We start from the raw sequence: 17,993 nt of genomic DNA, 5'->3' as shown, positions 1-17,993 counted from the left end.
ATGACTAAACAACCTTACCTTGATATTACTTGCTAGCTATCATTACATGACTAAACAACCTTACCTTGATTTTACTTGCAAGCTATCATTACATGACTAAACAACCTTACCTTGATATTACTTGCTAGCTATCATTACATGACTAAACAACCTTACCTTGATTTTACTTGCAAGCTATCATTACATGACTAAACAACCTTACCTTGATTTTACTTGCAAGCTATCATTACATGACTAAACAACCTTACCTTGATTTTACTTGCTAGCTATCATTACATAACAACTATACATTGGTTTACTTGCTAGCTACCATTATGTTTGTATGTACATATGTGCGTGTGCATGCTTGTTTGTATGTGCGTGTGCATGCTTGTTTGTATGTACATGTGTGTTTACATGCTTATTTGTAGATACATGTGTGTGTACATGCTTGTTTGTATGTACATGTGTGTGTACATGCTTGTTTGTATGTATATGTGTGTGCATGCATGTTTGTATGTAGATGTGTGTATGCCTGCTTGTTTGTTTATATATGTGTGTGTGCATGCATGTTTGTATGTACATGTATGTGTACATGCTTGTTTGTTTGTATATGTGTGTGCATGCTTGTTTGTATGTACATGTGTGTGCATGCATGCATGTCTACATGTGTGTGTGCATGCTTGTTTGTATATGTGTGTGTGCATGCATGTTTGTATGTACATTTGTGTGTGCATGCATGTTTGTATGTATATGTGTGTGCATGCATGTTCATTTGTACCTGTGTATGTGCATGCTTGTTTGTATATGTGTGCATGCATGTTTGTATGTACATGTGTGTGCATGCTTGTTTGTATATGTGTGCATGCATGTTTGTATATGTGTGTGTGCATGCATGTTTGTATGTGTGTGTGCATGCATGTTTATATGTACATGTGTGTGTGTGCATGCTTGTTTGTATATATGTGTGTGCATGCATGTTTGTATGTATATGTGTGTGTGCATGCATGTTTGTATGTACATGTGTGTGTGCATGCTTGTTTGTATGTGTGTGTGCATGCATGTTTGTATGTAGATGTGTGTGTGTGTGTATATACATGTTTGTATGTATATATGTGTGTGCATGCATGTTTGTATATGTGTGTGTGCATGCATGTTTGTATGTGTGTGTACATGCATGTTTGTATGTACATGTGTGTGTGGATGCATGTTTGTGTGTATATATGTGTGTGTGTGTATGCATGTTTGTATGTGTGTGTGCATGCTTGTTTGTACATGTGTGTGTGCATGCTTGTTTTTATGTACATGTGTGTGTGCATGCATGTTTGTATATGTGTGTGTGCATGCATGTTTGTATGTACATGTGTGTGTGCATTCTTGTTGGTATGTACATGTGTGTGTGCATGCTTGTTTTGCATGTGTATGTGTATGTGTGTGCATGCATGTAAACAGATTATTACTAGCTTCGATATGTGTATGTAATATAAATCCTCAATGTATCCCACAAAGACAGTTGCTTTATGATTTGTTGGATTAAACTGATTGTGTGATAAACAAATACCAACAAAACACTGATGTGCAAACATGAGAATGGTTACTAATATGGATTAAAGGGTACAGAATGTAACAATCTTTAGGAACAGTGTGGTAAATATGTCCAACTGCACTGTATTCATTGTAATAAAGCTATACAATAACCCACACAGCATTGTACCAGTCAGAAAAGTAGGTGACTGGTAATTTAGCATCATATCAGCCAGACAAAAGAATAGTAATTTAGCATCATATCAGTCAGAAAAGTAGGTGAATGGTAATTTAGCATCATTTCAGCCAGACAAGTAAGTTGAATGGTAATTTAACATCATATCAGCCAGACAAGTACATAAATGGTAATTTAGGATTGTATCAGTCATTAAAGTAGGTGAATGGTAATTTAGGCTTGTATCAGTCATTAAAGTAGGTGAATGGTAATTTAGGATCACATCAATCAGACAAGCAGGTATAGTGTGACCCAATGGTTGGGGTCCATAGAACCTGATCGTGTTATGTACTGAACCACGTTATAACCAAGCCAGCTGAAGAAAAAGATGCATGTACACAAGAAAATGGCCAGGGGTGTGTGGGTGAGGGAGTAATAAAAGCAGGCTTAATAATTTGTGATTTTGAATAAATGAAGACAAAACTAGTCTGAAATACACTTGTAAATTGACAACTTATATTTGTATAGTACAGCCCATAATGCACTAAGTACTGTACATTTGTATGAAAAAGTCCATGCATTCGTGTATAGATCATGTTATAAAATTAGTGTATCAATTCCATTCCCATTAGAAACAGAAATATTACATTTACCAAAAATATGATAGTGCTCATTTGGTCTATATCCCATTGTCAACAAACATGTGTCACTAAACAATTCACTATGATATTCTTTAGTCACCATTAGTATGGGCTATAATTGTTTACATGCTACATGTATATGTACTTAAATTGGCCTGGAAATTTGGTCAGCTGGACACAACTATCATCTTACAGAGGCTACACAGGGGATGAGGCTATCCAGTGGGAAATGCAAACGTGTGAACAAATTAAAAAGTTTCACAAACATTTTTGCAAGATGATCCACTTTCAATTAACTTGATTGCCAAATATCTATGGCTTCAATATATTGGAAATTTAATTTGTGTTTTATGTTGCTATTAGTAGCTATCATAAATATCTGTTGCAAAAGAAAATGTTCATGGAACGATAAATGTGCTTCAGTTACTTAAAAAAATGCAACAATCCATCAGATTCCATTGCTTTTATTTAAGTTTGTGCTGACTTCCTTTGATGCAAGGTGCTTTGTTTTTTTTTACTGACGACTGTAGTTGGCTTTCTTTGATCAAGGATACATGCATTATTGCAGTCGCTGCTACAGGCCAACATTGAAGGCGGCAACATCAAATAATTGTAGAACATTGATTTAGACTGATTTTTTTATATTTGCTTCATATTTATATAGAATGATTGGCACTTCAAAGGTAATCAGCTAGTTTTCTTTGAAATCTAGCAAAACTATTTTTGGGGGTACATAAAATAAATTAGCCAGCGTTTGGCTGGTCAGTTGTAGTCATTCTTGTTCCTGCCTTCAGAAGTTGGTTGACTGTAACTAGTCTAGTAGCATGACTATTTGAGTATATCACAGCATACAGTACTCGGGCGAGATGTCAGCATAAGTAGATTATGATACAACAATGCACTGTTAAGATGGTTTGTCAGCATGAAAAAAAAGATTTATGTAACAATAGATAGGTTCCAGTGCTTTGTATATCCAAGTTTGCAGCTTCCGTTTCATGATGCCTTTGAATTTCTCCATCCAGACCTATGACTATATATAAAAGTCTAAACAGCCAAAATACTGTCACAAAAAAATTTGATAGATGGTTTATTTTGTCGCCAATACTGAGAAAAAAATCACAATTTGTGGCATTGGTGAAGCTCATCACAATCCCTGATTAAACTTTCTTCAAGTTATTTTTCTTACTTTTAAGAAGAAATAATATTTTTTCATGTATGAGAAAAATACATTTATATGAAATTTCAGAAGCCACACCATAATCATCTTATATCAGAATTCATAAGCGATCTATTCCCCAAAATGATAATAAACTTTTTACAAGTATTGTTTTTGTTCTTTTAAAAAGAAAACAATATTTTCTCATTTAAAAGAAAAGTACATGTATATGAAACTTTGGGAACCACGCCAGGCTCATATTATATCCAAATTCATCTTCTATAGCTGGGTCACACTGTAAATGGTAATTTAGCATTGTATCAGTCAGAAAAGCAAGTGAATGGTAATTTAGGATCATATCAATCAGACAAGTTGGTGAATGGAAATTTAGGATCATGTCAATCAGACAAGTTGGTAAATAGTAATTTAGGATCATATCAATCAGACAAGTTGGTAAATAGTAATTTAGGATCATATCAATCAGACAAGTTGGTAAATAGTAATTTAGGATCATATCAATCAGATAAGTTGGTAAATGGTAATTTAGGATCATATCAATCAGACAAGTTGGTAAATAGTAATTTAGGATGATATCAATTAGACAAGTTGGTAAATGGTAATTTAGGATCATATCAATCAGACAAGTTGGTAAATGGGAAGTTAGCAACATTAAGTGAGCAACATGTATATGCCTAGTGTTTTGTTTTTAAATGAAGAATTTAGACGTGTGATTGTCTGACAAACTTTCAGTTTTAAGTAAGAAACCATTTGATAAGATTCTGTCATATAAATTTGATAACTGGTTAAATGGTCGTCAGATAAAGTCATTTTGAGTGAATAATAAAATGGTTTATCAAAGAAACGAAAACTAGCCAGCAGTAAACAACAAACTCAGAATAAAGACTCAAGTCAAACAAACAATTCAGGTTCATAACAATTTGTCTGAAAAGCTGTTATTGCATATTTGATTTTGTTTTGTGAGTTCATATGCACTGTATTTACTTGCTTATATATCTAACTACCAACAACATAGACCCTGATTGGCCACTTTATACATAGACAACAACATGGACCCTGATTGGCCACTTTATACATAGACAACAACATAGACCCTGATCGGTCACTGCATACATGGATAACAACATAGACCATGATTGACCACTGCATACATAGACCCTGATTGGCCACTTTATACATATAGAACAACATAGACACTGATTGGCCATGTTATACATAGACAACAACAGACACCCTGACTGGCCACTTTGTACATAGACCCTGATTGGCCACATTGTACATAGACAACAACATAGACCCTGATTGGCCACTTTGTACATAGACAACAACATAGACCCTGATTGGCCACTTTGTACACAGACAACAACATAGACCCTGATTGGCCACTTTATACATAGACAACAACATAGACCCTGATTGGCCACTTTAAACACAGACAACAACATAGACCCTGATTGGCCACTGCATAATCTGCTAGTAGATCAGGGTTTATGTTGTTTACTCTAATGAATTAGCCCTAACAAACTGCACAGACCCAGGTCTATTGGCACATCATGCGATGGTGCATTTATTTCCATGCTGTTTGTAGTGGGACATGACATAAGCAAGTACATGTAGTAAATCACTTATTTTGTTACAAAAACACTGAAAAGAGTCATGCATTTATTCTCCTAATAATTATCCTGGTACAGATATTTTCATGTATACACTTACAGGTGTTTTGTGTCCTAATAATTATCATTGTACATATATTTTCAGGTATACACTTACAGATGTTTTTTGTCCTAATAATTATCCTGGTACATATATTTTCAGGTATACACTTACATGTGTTTTTTTTTCCTAATAATTATCCTTGTACATATATTTTCAGGTATACACTTACATGTGTTTTTTGTCCTAATAATTATCCGTGTACATATATTTTCAGGTATACACTTACATGTGTTTTTTTGTCCTAATAATTATCATTGTACATATATTTTCAGGTATACACTTACAGGTGTTTTTTGTCCTAATAATTATCCTTGTACATATATTTTCAGGGATACACTTACAAGTGTTTTTTCTCCTAATAATTATCCTGGTACAGATATTTTCAGGTATACACTTACAGGTTTTCATTCTTTAATAATTATCATGGTACATTTTTTTCCATGTATACATCTGCATGTATTATCCAAATATTATTGAACAGAATAACTTTATTATTATAAATAAATTATACAAAATATTCTGTATGGCCATAAATATTAACTATCACTATACTTAATCATGTTTAAGTCTATATATGTAACTAACCTGCATAAGTTTTGGGCATCACAGTTGGTAATGTATCCATTTTAGAATCAAATGTGAAATGAAAGTTATTTGTGGTCTCCTGTGTCCCATCCTTTGGGTTCACAACCTCTGCATGAACTTTGACCTGTAGGAAAGGGCCCTTTGTATAAACAACCTGCAATGAATAAACTGGAGGATTCTACTCTGTCAATGTGCCAAGATGAAATGGTACAATTTTACATGATACAAAAACTGTCAATGTGCTAAGGTGAAATGGTACAATTTTACATGATACAAAGACTGTCAATGTGCCAAGATGAAATGGTACAATTTTACATAATACAAAAAACTGTCAATGTGCCAAGATGAAATGGTACAATTTTACGTAATACAAAACTGTCATTGTGCCAAGATGAAATGGTACACTTTTACATGATCCAAAAACTGTCAATGTGCCAAGATGAAATGATAAAATTTTACATGATACAAAAACTGTCAATGTCCCAATTTTGAAATGGTACAATTTTACATGATACAAAAACTGTCAATCTGCTAAGGTGAAATGGTACCATTTTACATGATATTAAAACTAACTCTGGGTTATAGATACAAATTTAGGATAATGGAGCACTTAAAACGCCAGACTAGTAAAATAATGCTACCAGTAGTAGCTCAGCTGGGACAGTGTTAACTCATGATCCAAGACTGATGGTAATTCCAACCCCAGGCTGCCTTGAAGTGTCCTTGCTGGAAAGTACTTAGCTTCCATTTCCTCAGCATGATACAGACACTACAGTGAGAGTGGCGGTAAAATCAACTAAACCAATCAATTTAACATGGTTTCAATAAAGATGCTGTAGGTTAATTGCTTGGTTTCTTGTTTACTTGGTTGGTCCGTAGCAGCACTGTAATCACTATACACTTTAATGCTGAGGAAGTGGGAGCCAAGTGCTTTTCCCAAATACAAATCAAAGCTGCCAATCCAGACTGGCCTGGGCAGGTATCAAACCTATAGCCCTTGGATGACGAGTCTGATGCTCTGCCAATTGAACTTTAAGTTAAGTAGAAGAACCATACCTATATCTTAAAATAATAAATACAAAATTTCTAACTAATAGAATGCAAAAGCTGGGAATACTCTACCATTTGAAGAGTTCACAAGGTGAAATACAAATACTTTGTCAGTTTTACATGATATACTTAAAAATTACAGAGTTCATAAGGTGAAATACAAATATCTTGTCAGTTTTACATGATATACTTAGAAATTACAATCCTTTGCAAGACTTAATTTGTCATAATGAAGAGAATTTTTTTATTCAAAAAAGAAATTGGCAGGTTGGTGATTGGTTAAAGAAAATAACGAGAAACAGCAAATTCTAAACTATTTATATTATTGTAAAGGAAATTCCAGTTGGTATTTAAGTCTGTTTCTGGTAACGCTAAAATGGGAATTCAAATTGTTGTACTTGCTGATGGTAAGAAGTAAAGGAAATTCCAGTCAGCGTTTAAGTTAGTTTCTAGTAATTCTAAAAGGGGAATTCAAATTGTTTTACTTGCCAAAGGTAGGAATTAAATTCCAGTCGGTATTTAAGTCTGTTTCTGGTAAAATGGGGATTCAAATTGTTTGTGCTTGCTGATGGTAAGAATTAAATTCCAGTTGGTATTTAATTTCTGGTAATACTAAAATGGAGATTCAAATTGTTTGTGCTTGCTGATGGTAAGAATTAAATTCCAGTTGGCATTTAAGTCTGTTTCTGGTAAAATGGGGGTTCAAACTGTTTATGCTTGCTGATGGTATGAATTAAATTCCAGTTGGTCTTTAAGTCTGCTTCTGGTAATACTAAATGGGGATTCAAATTGTTTGTACTTGCTGATGGTATGAATTAAATTCCAGTTGGCATTTAAGTCTGTTTCTAGTAATACTAAAATGGGGATTCAAATTGTTTGTGCTTGCTGATAGTATGAATTAAATTCCAGCTGGTATTTAAGTCAGCTTCTGGTAATACTAAAATGGGGATTCAAACTGTTTGAGGTGGATGCACAGGCCAGCTCTGTAACTCAATAGTATCAACACTAATTGTCTTTTTATTACACAGCAATTTTAAAAAGTGTACTGATTGGAATCATTGTGAATATATTTGAATAAATTTTTTGGACTGGATACAAACTATTTATACACCATTCTTGCTATAAAGGGTAGGCAATACATGTTACTCATGAGGCGTGATTGGTCCAACAGGACTGGTAATATATGTTACCCATGAGGTGTGATTAGTCCAACAGGATAGGCAATATATGTTATGAAGTGTGATTGGTCCAACAGGACAGGCAATATATGTTACTCATGAGGTGTAATTGGTCCAACAGGATTGCCAATATATGTTACCCATGAGGTGTGATTGGTCCAACAGGATAGGCAATATATGTTATGAAGTGTGATCAGTCCAACAGGACAGGCAATATATGTTACTCATGATGTGTGATTACTCCAACAGGATAGGCAATATATGTTACCCATAAGGTGTGACTGGTCCAACAGGACTGACAATATATGTTACTCATGAGGTGTGGTTAGTCCAACATGACAGGCACTATATGTTAATCATGAGGTGTGATTAGTCTAACACGGCAGGCAATATATGTTACCCATGAGGTGTGATTGGTCCAACAGGATAGGCAATATATGTTATGAGGTGTGACTGGTCAACATGACAGGCAATATATGTTACTCATGAGGTTTGACTGGTAAACAGGATAGGCAATATGTTACCCATGAAGTGTGATTGGTCAATATGTTATCCATGAGGTGTGATTGGTCAACAGAATAGGCAATATATGTTACCCATGAGGTGTGATTAGTCCAATAGAAAGGGTAATATGTTACCCATGAGGTATGATTGGTCAACAGGACAGGCAATATATGTTACTCATGAGGTTTGACTGGTAAACAGGATAGGCAATATATGTTACCCATGAAGTGTGATTGGTCAACATGATAGGCAATATATGTTATCCATGATGTGTGATTGGTCAACAGGATAGGCAATATATGTTACCCATGAGGTGTGATTAGCCCGACAGGACTGGCAATATATGTTACCCATGAGGTGTAATTAGTCCTATAGAAAGGGCAATATGTTACCCATGAGGTGTGATTAGTCCAACATGACAGGCAATATATGTTACCCATGAGGTGTGACTGGTCCAACAGGACTGACAATATATGTTACCCATGAGGTGTGATTAGTCAAACAGGACTGGCAATATATGTTACCCATAAGGTGTTAATGGTCCAACAGGACTGACAATATATGTTACTCATGAGGTGTGATTAGTCAAACAGGATAAGCAATATATGTTACCCATGAGGTGTGACTGGTAAACAGGAAAATCTTTCTTATCTCTTTGCATGGAAGACCATATGAAAAAAATAATACACACTGGTTAATCCTGCAGCTACTTTGTCTCTCTAGAGCTAATTAAAATAACCTGGTAAATAAGCAAATGTAAAGCCTCACCTGTCAATCACTGTGTCAAGCAGAAACCTAGGCCTACCAGCCAATCAAATCCTGACATGATGCAACTGTTGTCATGGTAATAAGATAAACCTGTCATTACAGACAGCTACTCTTCAATTTCTCAAAAACAATTGTTCTTCACTCTGGTACCTTAACATCAGACATAAGTAGACCCATAGTTTTACTTGTGTTCAGGTCACATTTACTTTTTATTGAACAGGAGTAATTTAGTCAGATTTTGTTGATTTTAACATATTTCATACAGAAGACATTTTTATGCTGGACATTGATAATCTACGAAATCCAAATGGCAAAATCCTAGATTATTATCTATCTCTGAATCTATCATATAGAGACATTTCATTACTTAACTATTCCTGGATGTGTAATTGTGAGATTCCCACTAAATTTTAGAACAAACTGTACCAAAATATGATCATCAGGGGTTCCATCTTTCCCACACAAGAGAATCCACAAGAACACATGGATATCTCTAGACCATGTGACAGAAAATCAGACTGACCACATTTGAATAGCCAAAAAGTTCAGAAGATCCCTGCAAGATGCGAGGGTGAAGAGGGGAGCAGATGTGGCATCTGACCACCACTTAGTTGTCACAAGGCTGAAACTTAATCTGAAGATGAACTGGATGGGCACTAAAGAGAAGAAAACAAAGTATAACATCAGCCTGTTGAAAGATGCAAAAACTAAAGAAGAATACAGACTGATGCTTAACAACAAATACCAAGTGCTACAAGAGCTTCTTGAAGATCAGGAAGACAATGCAAACAACAGATGGCAGAAAGTTAAGGAAACAGTAAAATCAACATGCCAAGAAGGCCCCATAAAACACCAGCAGAAAGAATGGATTTCAACTGAAACATTGAGCAAAATCCGGAGCAGAAACAGAAGAAAGCAGCAGTAATTAGCAGTAGGACAAGAACTAAAAAAAGTAAATGTACAAAAAGAGTACACTGACGCCCAGAGAGAAGCGAAAAGAAGCATCAAGATAGACAAGAGAAACTACGTTGAAGGACTGGCAGCAGAGGCAGAAGAAGCAGCTGGAAGTGGAAACATGAAGAAGCTGTACAACATCACCAAGCAGGTATCTGGCAAGTACAACAAAACAGAGAGACCCATAAAGGAAAAGCAGGGAAAGACCATAGCAAGTACAGGACACCAAATGAATAGATGGGCAGAACATTTTGAAGAACTGTTGAACAGGCCAGCACCACTAAATCTCCCAGAAATCCACCCAGCCAATGCAGATCTCCCCATTAGCTGTGACAATCCCACCAGAGACGAAGTCAGGAAAGCCATCACCCAGCTGAAGAATGGCAAGGCAGCTGGACCTGATCACATGCCAGCAGAAGCCCTCAAAGTATACCTATAGGCATCAGTGGAAATGATATACCCCCTCTCTGAGAAGATCTGGGAGGAAGAAGAAATACAGACTGACTGGAAGGAGGGACACCTCGTCAAGATCCCAAAGAAAGGTGACCTCAGGAACTGCTCCAACTAAAGAGGAATCACAATTTTGTCAGTACCAGAGAAAGTCTTCAACCGGGTCCTCTTGGAGAGGATGAAGGAGGCCATCGACCCACAGTTACGAGATAAGCAAGCGGGCTTCTGGCAGAAAAGATCGTTTATGGACCAAATAGTTACTCTTCACATCATAGTCGAGCAATCGTTGGAGTGGAATTCTTCGCTCTACATCAACTTTGTCGATTATGAGAAGGCATGCAACAGCGTGGGCCGAGAGACATTCTGGAAACTTCTTCGCCACTATGGCATCCCAACCAAGCTGATGAACCTGATCAAGAACACTTATAATGGAATGTCCTGCAGAGTCATTCATGCAGGACAGCACAAACACAGCTTCCTAGTGCAGACTGGCATGAGGCAAGGATGCTTGCCGTCGCCGTTTCTATACCTTCTCTCCATTGACTGGATTATGAAAACATCCACCAATGGGCAGAGAAATGGGATCCAATGGACATTGTGGAGTCAACTTGAGGACCTGGACTTTGCTGATGACCTAGCACTCTTGTCCCATAGTCAGCAGCAAATGCAGGACAAGACCGACGTACTGGCAGCCACATCAGCACAGGTTGGCCTCAACATCCACAAAGACAAGACTAAGATCCTCAAGATCAATTATGTCAGCAATAACCCAGGCACACTGCAGGGAGGTCCCCTGGATGAGGTTGAGTCCTTCATGTACCTGGGCAGCATTATCAACCAGCAGGGTGGCACAGACGCAGATGTCAAGGCAATGATGGGAAAGGCAATAGCAGCTTTCATACAGCTCAAGAACATCTGGAGCTCCAAAGAAATTTCCTTGACTACCAAGATCTGACAGGTACAGCAAAACAGAGAGACCCATAAAGGAAAAGCAGGGAAAGACCATAGCAAGAACAGAACACCAAATTCTCTAGATCGGCTGGCCAGACACCATCAGCAACACCAACCTATGGCAGAGAACCTCCCAGCTTCCAGTAGAGGACGAGATCAAGAAGAGAAGGTTGGGTTGGGTAGGACACACCCTACATAAGCCGTCACCCAACATTACCAGACAGGCATTGAGGTGGAACCCTCAAGGCAAGTGGAGAAGGGGCCGACCAAGAAACATATGGCGATGCAACCTCGAGGTCCAGACATCAATAAGACGGGTCACACCTGGAGTCAGCACGAGGAGATGGCACAGGACAGAAGCCTCTGGCGATCTTTTGTGGGTGGCCCATACCAAGGTTGGGGTGATGGGCAAAACTGAACTGAACTGAAATCCCTCCTATATTCAGTCAATTCTCCCTTTCATTCAAATGTAGGGGGAATGGTTCAAGCTCCATATTTCATTAATGACTGTATCCTACCACCACACAATGTTTTGGAAATAAACTTTCAATCAATGATAAAACCAATGAAACTGTCATATGTCAGTATAAGCTATCATCTAGAATTCAGTCCTATGGGACAAACACAATGATTAGATGTCAGGATTCGAGTATCTGATTTACAGAGGATGAATATGGACACAGGGCAAAATCTTCTGTCAGCTTTAAAATGTAACTGTGATATGACTGGTGCAGCTATGACTGACTGAATAAAAGAGCAAAGCATGGTGACAACTGGAAAGTACTGGTGACTTACAACTTTACAGCACAATAGTGATTCAAAGAATATAATAATTATATTCAGTTTCTTAAACAGAGGTAAAAGTCACATGAAGAACAGTCACCAAGATAAAATACTCGATACTGCGTGACCTGATAAAACAGCAAATACTGAATTAGAATAATTGGTGTGGAAAATATTAAAGCGAGCTAAAATTTTGGTTGCTGTTACCTGTTACTTAACAGATAGTGTCACTAGTGAAATAACAAATATTTGTAAACTATGCTTTCTGGAATTACAAACAAGTTTTAAACAGAATGAATTTTACCCAAGATAAGAATGTGTGAATATCTCCCCTAAAATGATGATTAAGTCCCAAAATGTACTAGAGTGCAACCTCTATATAATGCTATTCATGACAGCATGGAAACGACCCTCATTATAACTCAAACCACCTTATACTGAACAGTATTCTAACAAAGCTGTTTCAGTAATTAACAAAACACAAAAGTAGGATATTGAATGATGGAAAACCATTTTTAGAAAAATTCCTTACAATAAAGTCCTTCATTGTAACACTTCCTGTAACAAGGTTTGTATGGTCATGGATCAAATTTCATTATGTATTAGTCTCACTATAAGGTGACATATTCTATGGCTCCCATTGACACTGTTATAATGAGGGAATACTGCATATGGCAACACTGGCATACATAATGACTGGATTTATGGAGAATTAATACATAATGATATTTCAGGTATTATTTGGTAGAGATATATAATATCCGAGACTTGATGATAAAGCACTTCCTTGTTCTAAGGCCCTTCATTATAACACAGTTCCTGTTGTATATTGGATATGGTTATGGATGTCATTTCATCATAAGCTGGTAAAATTATATGCATTATATACTTCATTATGAGGCAGTATGATCATAATGGTTTCCATGGACAGCATTGTAAAGTCTCAAGAGTCTCATGAGCCAAGAATTAAAACAAAAATGAAATTAATTAAATGATAATGATTAAAAAAATTATCAAGTTATTACAGTTCAAAATCATCTCTGCAGTATAAGAAGAAACATTATAATGAGGAGTGTTATAGTGAAAGATGATTGTATCATGTCTATTGTTGACAAAAGTCTAGTCATTCAATATCAGTGTATAAATGTAGTGAGAGACCACTGTATCATGTCTATTGTTGACAAAGTCTAGTCATTTAATATCAGACAATGTATAACTATAGTGAGAGAGCACTGTATCATGTCTATTGTTGACAAAGACAATTCATTTAATATCAGACAATGTATAACTATAGTGAGATACCACTGTATCATGTCTATTGTTGACAAAGTCTAGTCATTCAATATCAATGTATGACTATAGTGAGATACCACTGTATCATGTCTATTGTTGACAAAGTCTAGTCATTCAATATCAGTGTATGACTATAGTGAGATACCACTGTATCATGTCTATTGTTGACAAAGTCTAGTCATTCAATATCAGACAATGAATAACTATAGTGGGAGACCACTGTATCATGTCTATTGTTGACAAAGTCTAGTCATTCAATATCAGACAATGAATAACAATAGTGACAGACAACTATATCATGTCTATTGTTGACAAAGTCTAGCCATTCAATATCAGACTATGATTAACTAAAGTGGGAGACCACTGTATCATGTCTATTGTTGACAATGTATAACTATAGTGAGAGACCACTGTATCGTGTCTATTGTTGACAAAGTCTAGTCATTCAATATCAGACAATGAATAACTATAGTGGGAGACCACTACATCATGTCTATTTATGTTACAGTTAATTCAGCTCATCATTCATGAAATGAAGCTAAAATTACTTCATTTTGCGCATTAATAATTTCAGCACCATTTTGGAATCAACAAACAGAGCAAGACCTTTCATTTGATACATGCTGGAAAAGAGTGGTCTGTGTACAATCCACCATGTTGATCCTGGAGTGATGGAAGACTCCATTTTTGATACAGGACTGAGTAGTTATGGGAACTGACACATGCCATAAGTAAACAAACATCTAGTTTTCAATAAACTATTTTAAATTTCTACTTAATGTCTGGTTACAGTATGATTTGTTTAATGAGTAGACAATGTGTGTTTATAAAATATGTTTTGACTCAAGAGACTTTAACAAAACAAGACAGAAAGAATGGGTGTTCAGAAGAAAGAATGAGTGACGCTTTTTTTTTTTTACAAAATAACTTAAATAAAATATTTGCAAATACATGCTTGTCTAAATGTATGTCTTTCTGTGTATCTTTCCAATCAGAAGGATGCTATAACATATCTTGTGCATGCTTTACACAGATGTGCACTGTCATTTAAATGCATGCATGTTCACATCCCCATGCAATTGTATGCACAAAGTGTCTGATTGTGTATACATGTCAATTGACATATTTGGAACTATTTGCTTGTGTGCATGTATGTACAAATATAAGACCACCAATACTTCTATCACCTGTGAGGACATAAACAGCAAGGAACCAACTTCCACTGGCTTTTGAAACACTACATCATCAACAACACGTACAAATGGCCGCTGCTTACTGAAATAAATGAACGATTAAAACCGTCACGATTCAAAATACATTATTTCATTCCAAAAAGTATACATGTAATTGTTAATATCCTGCAAAAGGTATTAGATTTTGCACATAGGTATAACAGTTTGGTATGGTAATGCTAATAGAAGACTATATAATCCATTATAGCGAGTCATGTATACATGTACTAATAGAAGACTGCATAATCCATTATTCTGAGTCATGTATACATGTACTAATAGAAGACTACATAATCCATTATAGTGAGTCATGTATACCCGTACTAACAGAAGACTGCATAACCCATGCACTAGTTTTACATTTAGACATTAACCAATTATATAAACATTTTCTCTTAATCCAATCAAGCAAAGACTGCAAGTCAATATCAATTGTAAATAAACCTTTTAATCCTCCTTCAAGTGGGTTATGTCCCCTTGCAGGCTGTTTAACATGAAAGCCACATCGTTGTATTTTTTGTTATAAAATGTAACCTGGAGATTAGTATTATCTACAAGACACATGATTATTGTACTCAATTTATGCAGGACAAAATTTAGAATTTAAAAATATATTTATAATTTACATTTTACTATTTGAATTAATGAAAATGAAACACACACACACACACACACACACACACACACACTCAAATTATTAAAATAGTCAATTAATTATATAAATTCGCCTAGTTGTTGTACTTTTGCCACTGTCTTAGGTACTAACCTTAAATATAAGTGAGCATTAAAACTAGGTCACTGAAACTCATCATGGCAGTTCGTTCTTCCTCCTTTAATAAGCTTGAATATTGAATACATTCTTTTATCTCTACATGTATTGATACCAAAATATCAATGGAAATAATTATGACTGCATTTAATGAGGAAAAAACATGAAATTTCATTCACTCTCTACTTAAAGAATGAACTATTCCTAATGTGAAGGCATTAGAAGAAAAGATTTTATATGATTATTCTCATGCAAAGATTTCTACTGTAACTGGCTATTGCCTTACATGAACAAGTTTCCAGGCAAACCCCTGGCTATTGCCTAACATGAACAAGTTTCCTGGGCAAACCCATTGAATGATGCAAAGTCATGCCCAGGGCTGAGGTTTCTATGCTGTCATGAATGCAGCATGATAACTGTATGTGTAGCCACCATTGAGCCTGTCGGAGATGTATTGGACTTGTATGCTTATATGCTACTGGCACATTATTGAAGGTATTCCTATACCATATTGCACAGGTCTGATTATATTTGGTCTCTCTTATTTTGAAGTGGTAGTTAACTAAAACCAAACCACAACAATGTAAGAACAGTCCTGCTGTGGATACATTTCACCCACGCATGGTAGGTCTGAAGAATGGCTCTCATTTCCAGGAGATGCATTTCACCCATGCATGGGAGGCATGGAGAATGGCCTTCACTTCCAAGAGATGTGTTTCCACCAGAGACTGGAAGTGTGGGGAATGGCCCTTACCCCTGGTGATTGGTGTTAAGAGCCTTCTCTTGTAGCATCCACTTGCCAATGATCACTGCAAAGTCCAGTAACAAGTGTGCCCCCAACCTGAACAAAATGGCATCTGTATAGATTATTAATTCTGGGATTATTCAAGATATTCTTGCTGTGAGCCACTTCCTGTCATGCATCTGAAGTATAAAGTGTTTGAGTTAGGCTCAGATCATTATCTGGTGATCTAAATGGTATGAGATTGGGTACCACTGTGACAGAAGGAAGGGTCATCTGCAGAGGACACATGTAAAGGTGGCACATATTGAGACTTATGGAATATTCACTGTATTGCACAGACAGATGGATAAATCTTACTGACTTCATCTTGAACTTCATGGTTCTAGTCTATGATAGGTCTCAATTTCCCATTTTGTAACCAGAAGACTAACCTGGACACAATGTTCCTGCTCAGCTTAGTCATGGTGTAAAACACTTGTCTGTCCACCCTTGAACAAAGTGAAGCAGAGGTGTTACAGCAATAATGTTATGTCTAGGTTAGGTACATCTGAACATGGGCATCAGTATGTGATTTGTAGCAATGGGGTGAAAAAAGTTGCAGGCAACTGGCTCATCAAAAACAAGGCCCTCAAATTAGCAGGGTAACACATTCTATCCAAGAGATGCCACACAATTTCTGTAATCTCTGTTAACTGTATCAAAATCCTGAAGTATGTATTTAATGAAATAGGAATAGATACCTTTCTGTAACAAACTATATGTATGTTCAACATCTTCGTCAATATCCACAGAGGCCTTGACCTTGTAGATTGTATTAACAAGTGGTGAAGATGGGCGTTCTGAAGGAGGCTAAATACTGTACATCTCTTTAATTGCTGCCTTAAAACTGAACTCCATCCTTTCCGTGGTTGGATTGGAATGTTCAGGTAAGTCTGTTTCATCCCCATCATCGACCAAGGGTTGTCCTTCTCCAGTAATCTCTGTGTCCGAAGCTTTGACATTCTGTATGGCAGTGATGATGCTATGTCACCACCATGTGTAATAATGGCTTTATGTGCTGGTAGGGACGGCTGAGTGACATTCAACATGAAGCATGGCCCAGCTGGGGAATGTAGGTCAGGGGTGGTTGGTTTGGCCAGACTGGAGACCCCAACTGCATTGCAGTGTACAATATACTAGTATCATGGATATGGTCTGTCCATTAAGGCTGTCTGCTGGGTGAAGGCTACCACTACTGTAGAAACTGTTGAACAACATACGATATAACAGTCTGAGATTATAGAATCATACCTGCTACAACTGCACTGAATCAATGGCTGGCTGGATAGGTTGGTGTATAGTCATACAATCTGCAAAATCAGAAAGGTAATTCTGCATGCTTGGCTTCAGTGGTACTAAGTCCATGAATGGGTGCTGATGGGGGCATATACCCAATTTGGGTTAAAGTTTTTCCTTGTTTCCTCCTTTTCAATCATTGACAACCTTGAAGACAGAGCTTTTTGTAGTAGGGGTAGCAGAAACA

General features: G+C 36.5%; 1 protein-coding gene and 1 long non-coding RNA gene across 6 annotated transcripts in view; one reads left to right on the top strand and one right to left on the bottom strand.

Annotated features, from left to right (window-relative positions):
- The window catches only part of LOC149798635 (acyl-coenzyme A thioesterase 9, mitochondrial-like), a 132,283-nt gene that overhangs the window by 20,698 nt on the left and 93,592 nt on the right, over positions 1-17,993 (bottom strand). For 4 of the 5 annotated variants that reach the window (XM_089957469.1, XM_089957467.1, XM_089957471.1 and 1 more), the window contains 2 exons: positions 14,913-15,000; positions 5,795-5,948 (listed from right to left, as the gene is read on the bottom strand). In XM_089957469.1, the coding sequence (XP_089813595.1) occupies positions 5,795-5,948; positions 14,913-15,000 (242 nt within the window). Of the gene's footprint in view, positions 1-5,794; positions 5,949-14,912; positions 15,001-17,993 lie in introns of those variants that run through there. The other variant, XM_089957472.1, reaches the window with a different exon arrangement.
- On the top strand, positions 3,957-14,499 carry LOC149798638 (uncharacterized). Its single transcript, XR_016421006.1, has 2 exons — positions 3,957-5,595; positions 14,300-14,499. It is a non-coding gene; the product is annotated as an uncharacterized LOC149798638 (long non-coding RNA).

This window comes from Sinohyriopsis cumingii, chromosome 5, assembly GCF_028554795.1.
Source record: "Sinohyriopsis cumingii isolate HCF-2022 chromosome 5, ASM2855479v2, whole genome shotgun sequence".
Taxonomy (NCBI): Eukaryota; Metazoa; Mollusca; class Bivalvia; order Unionida; family Unionidae; genus Sinohyriopsis; species Sinohyriopsis cumingii.
The sequence above is the reverse complement of the archived record's forward strand: the minus strand, read 5'-3'. Positions and strand labels throughout refer to the sequence as shown.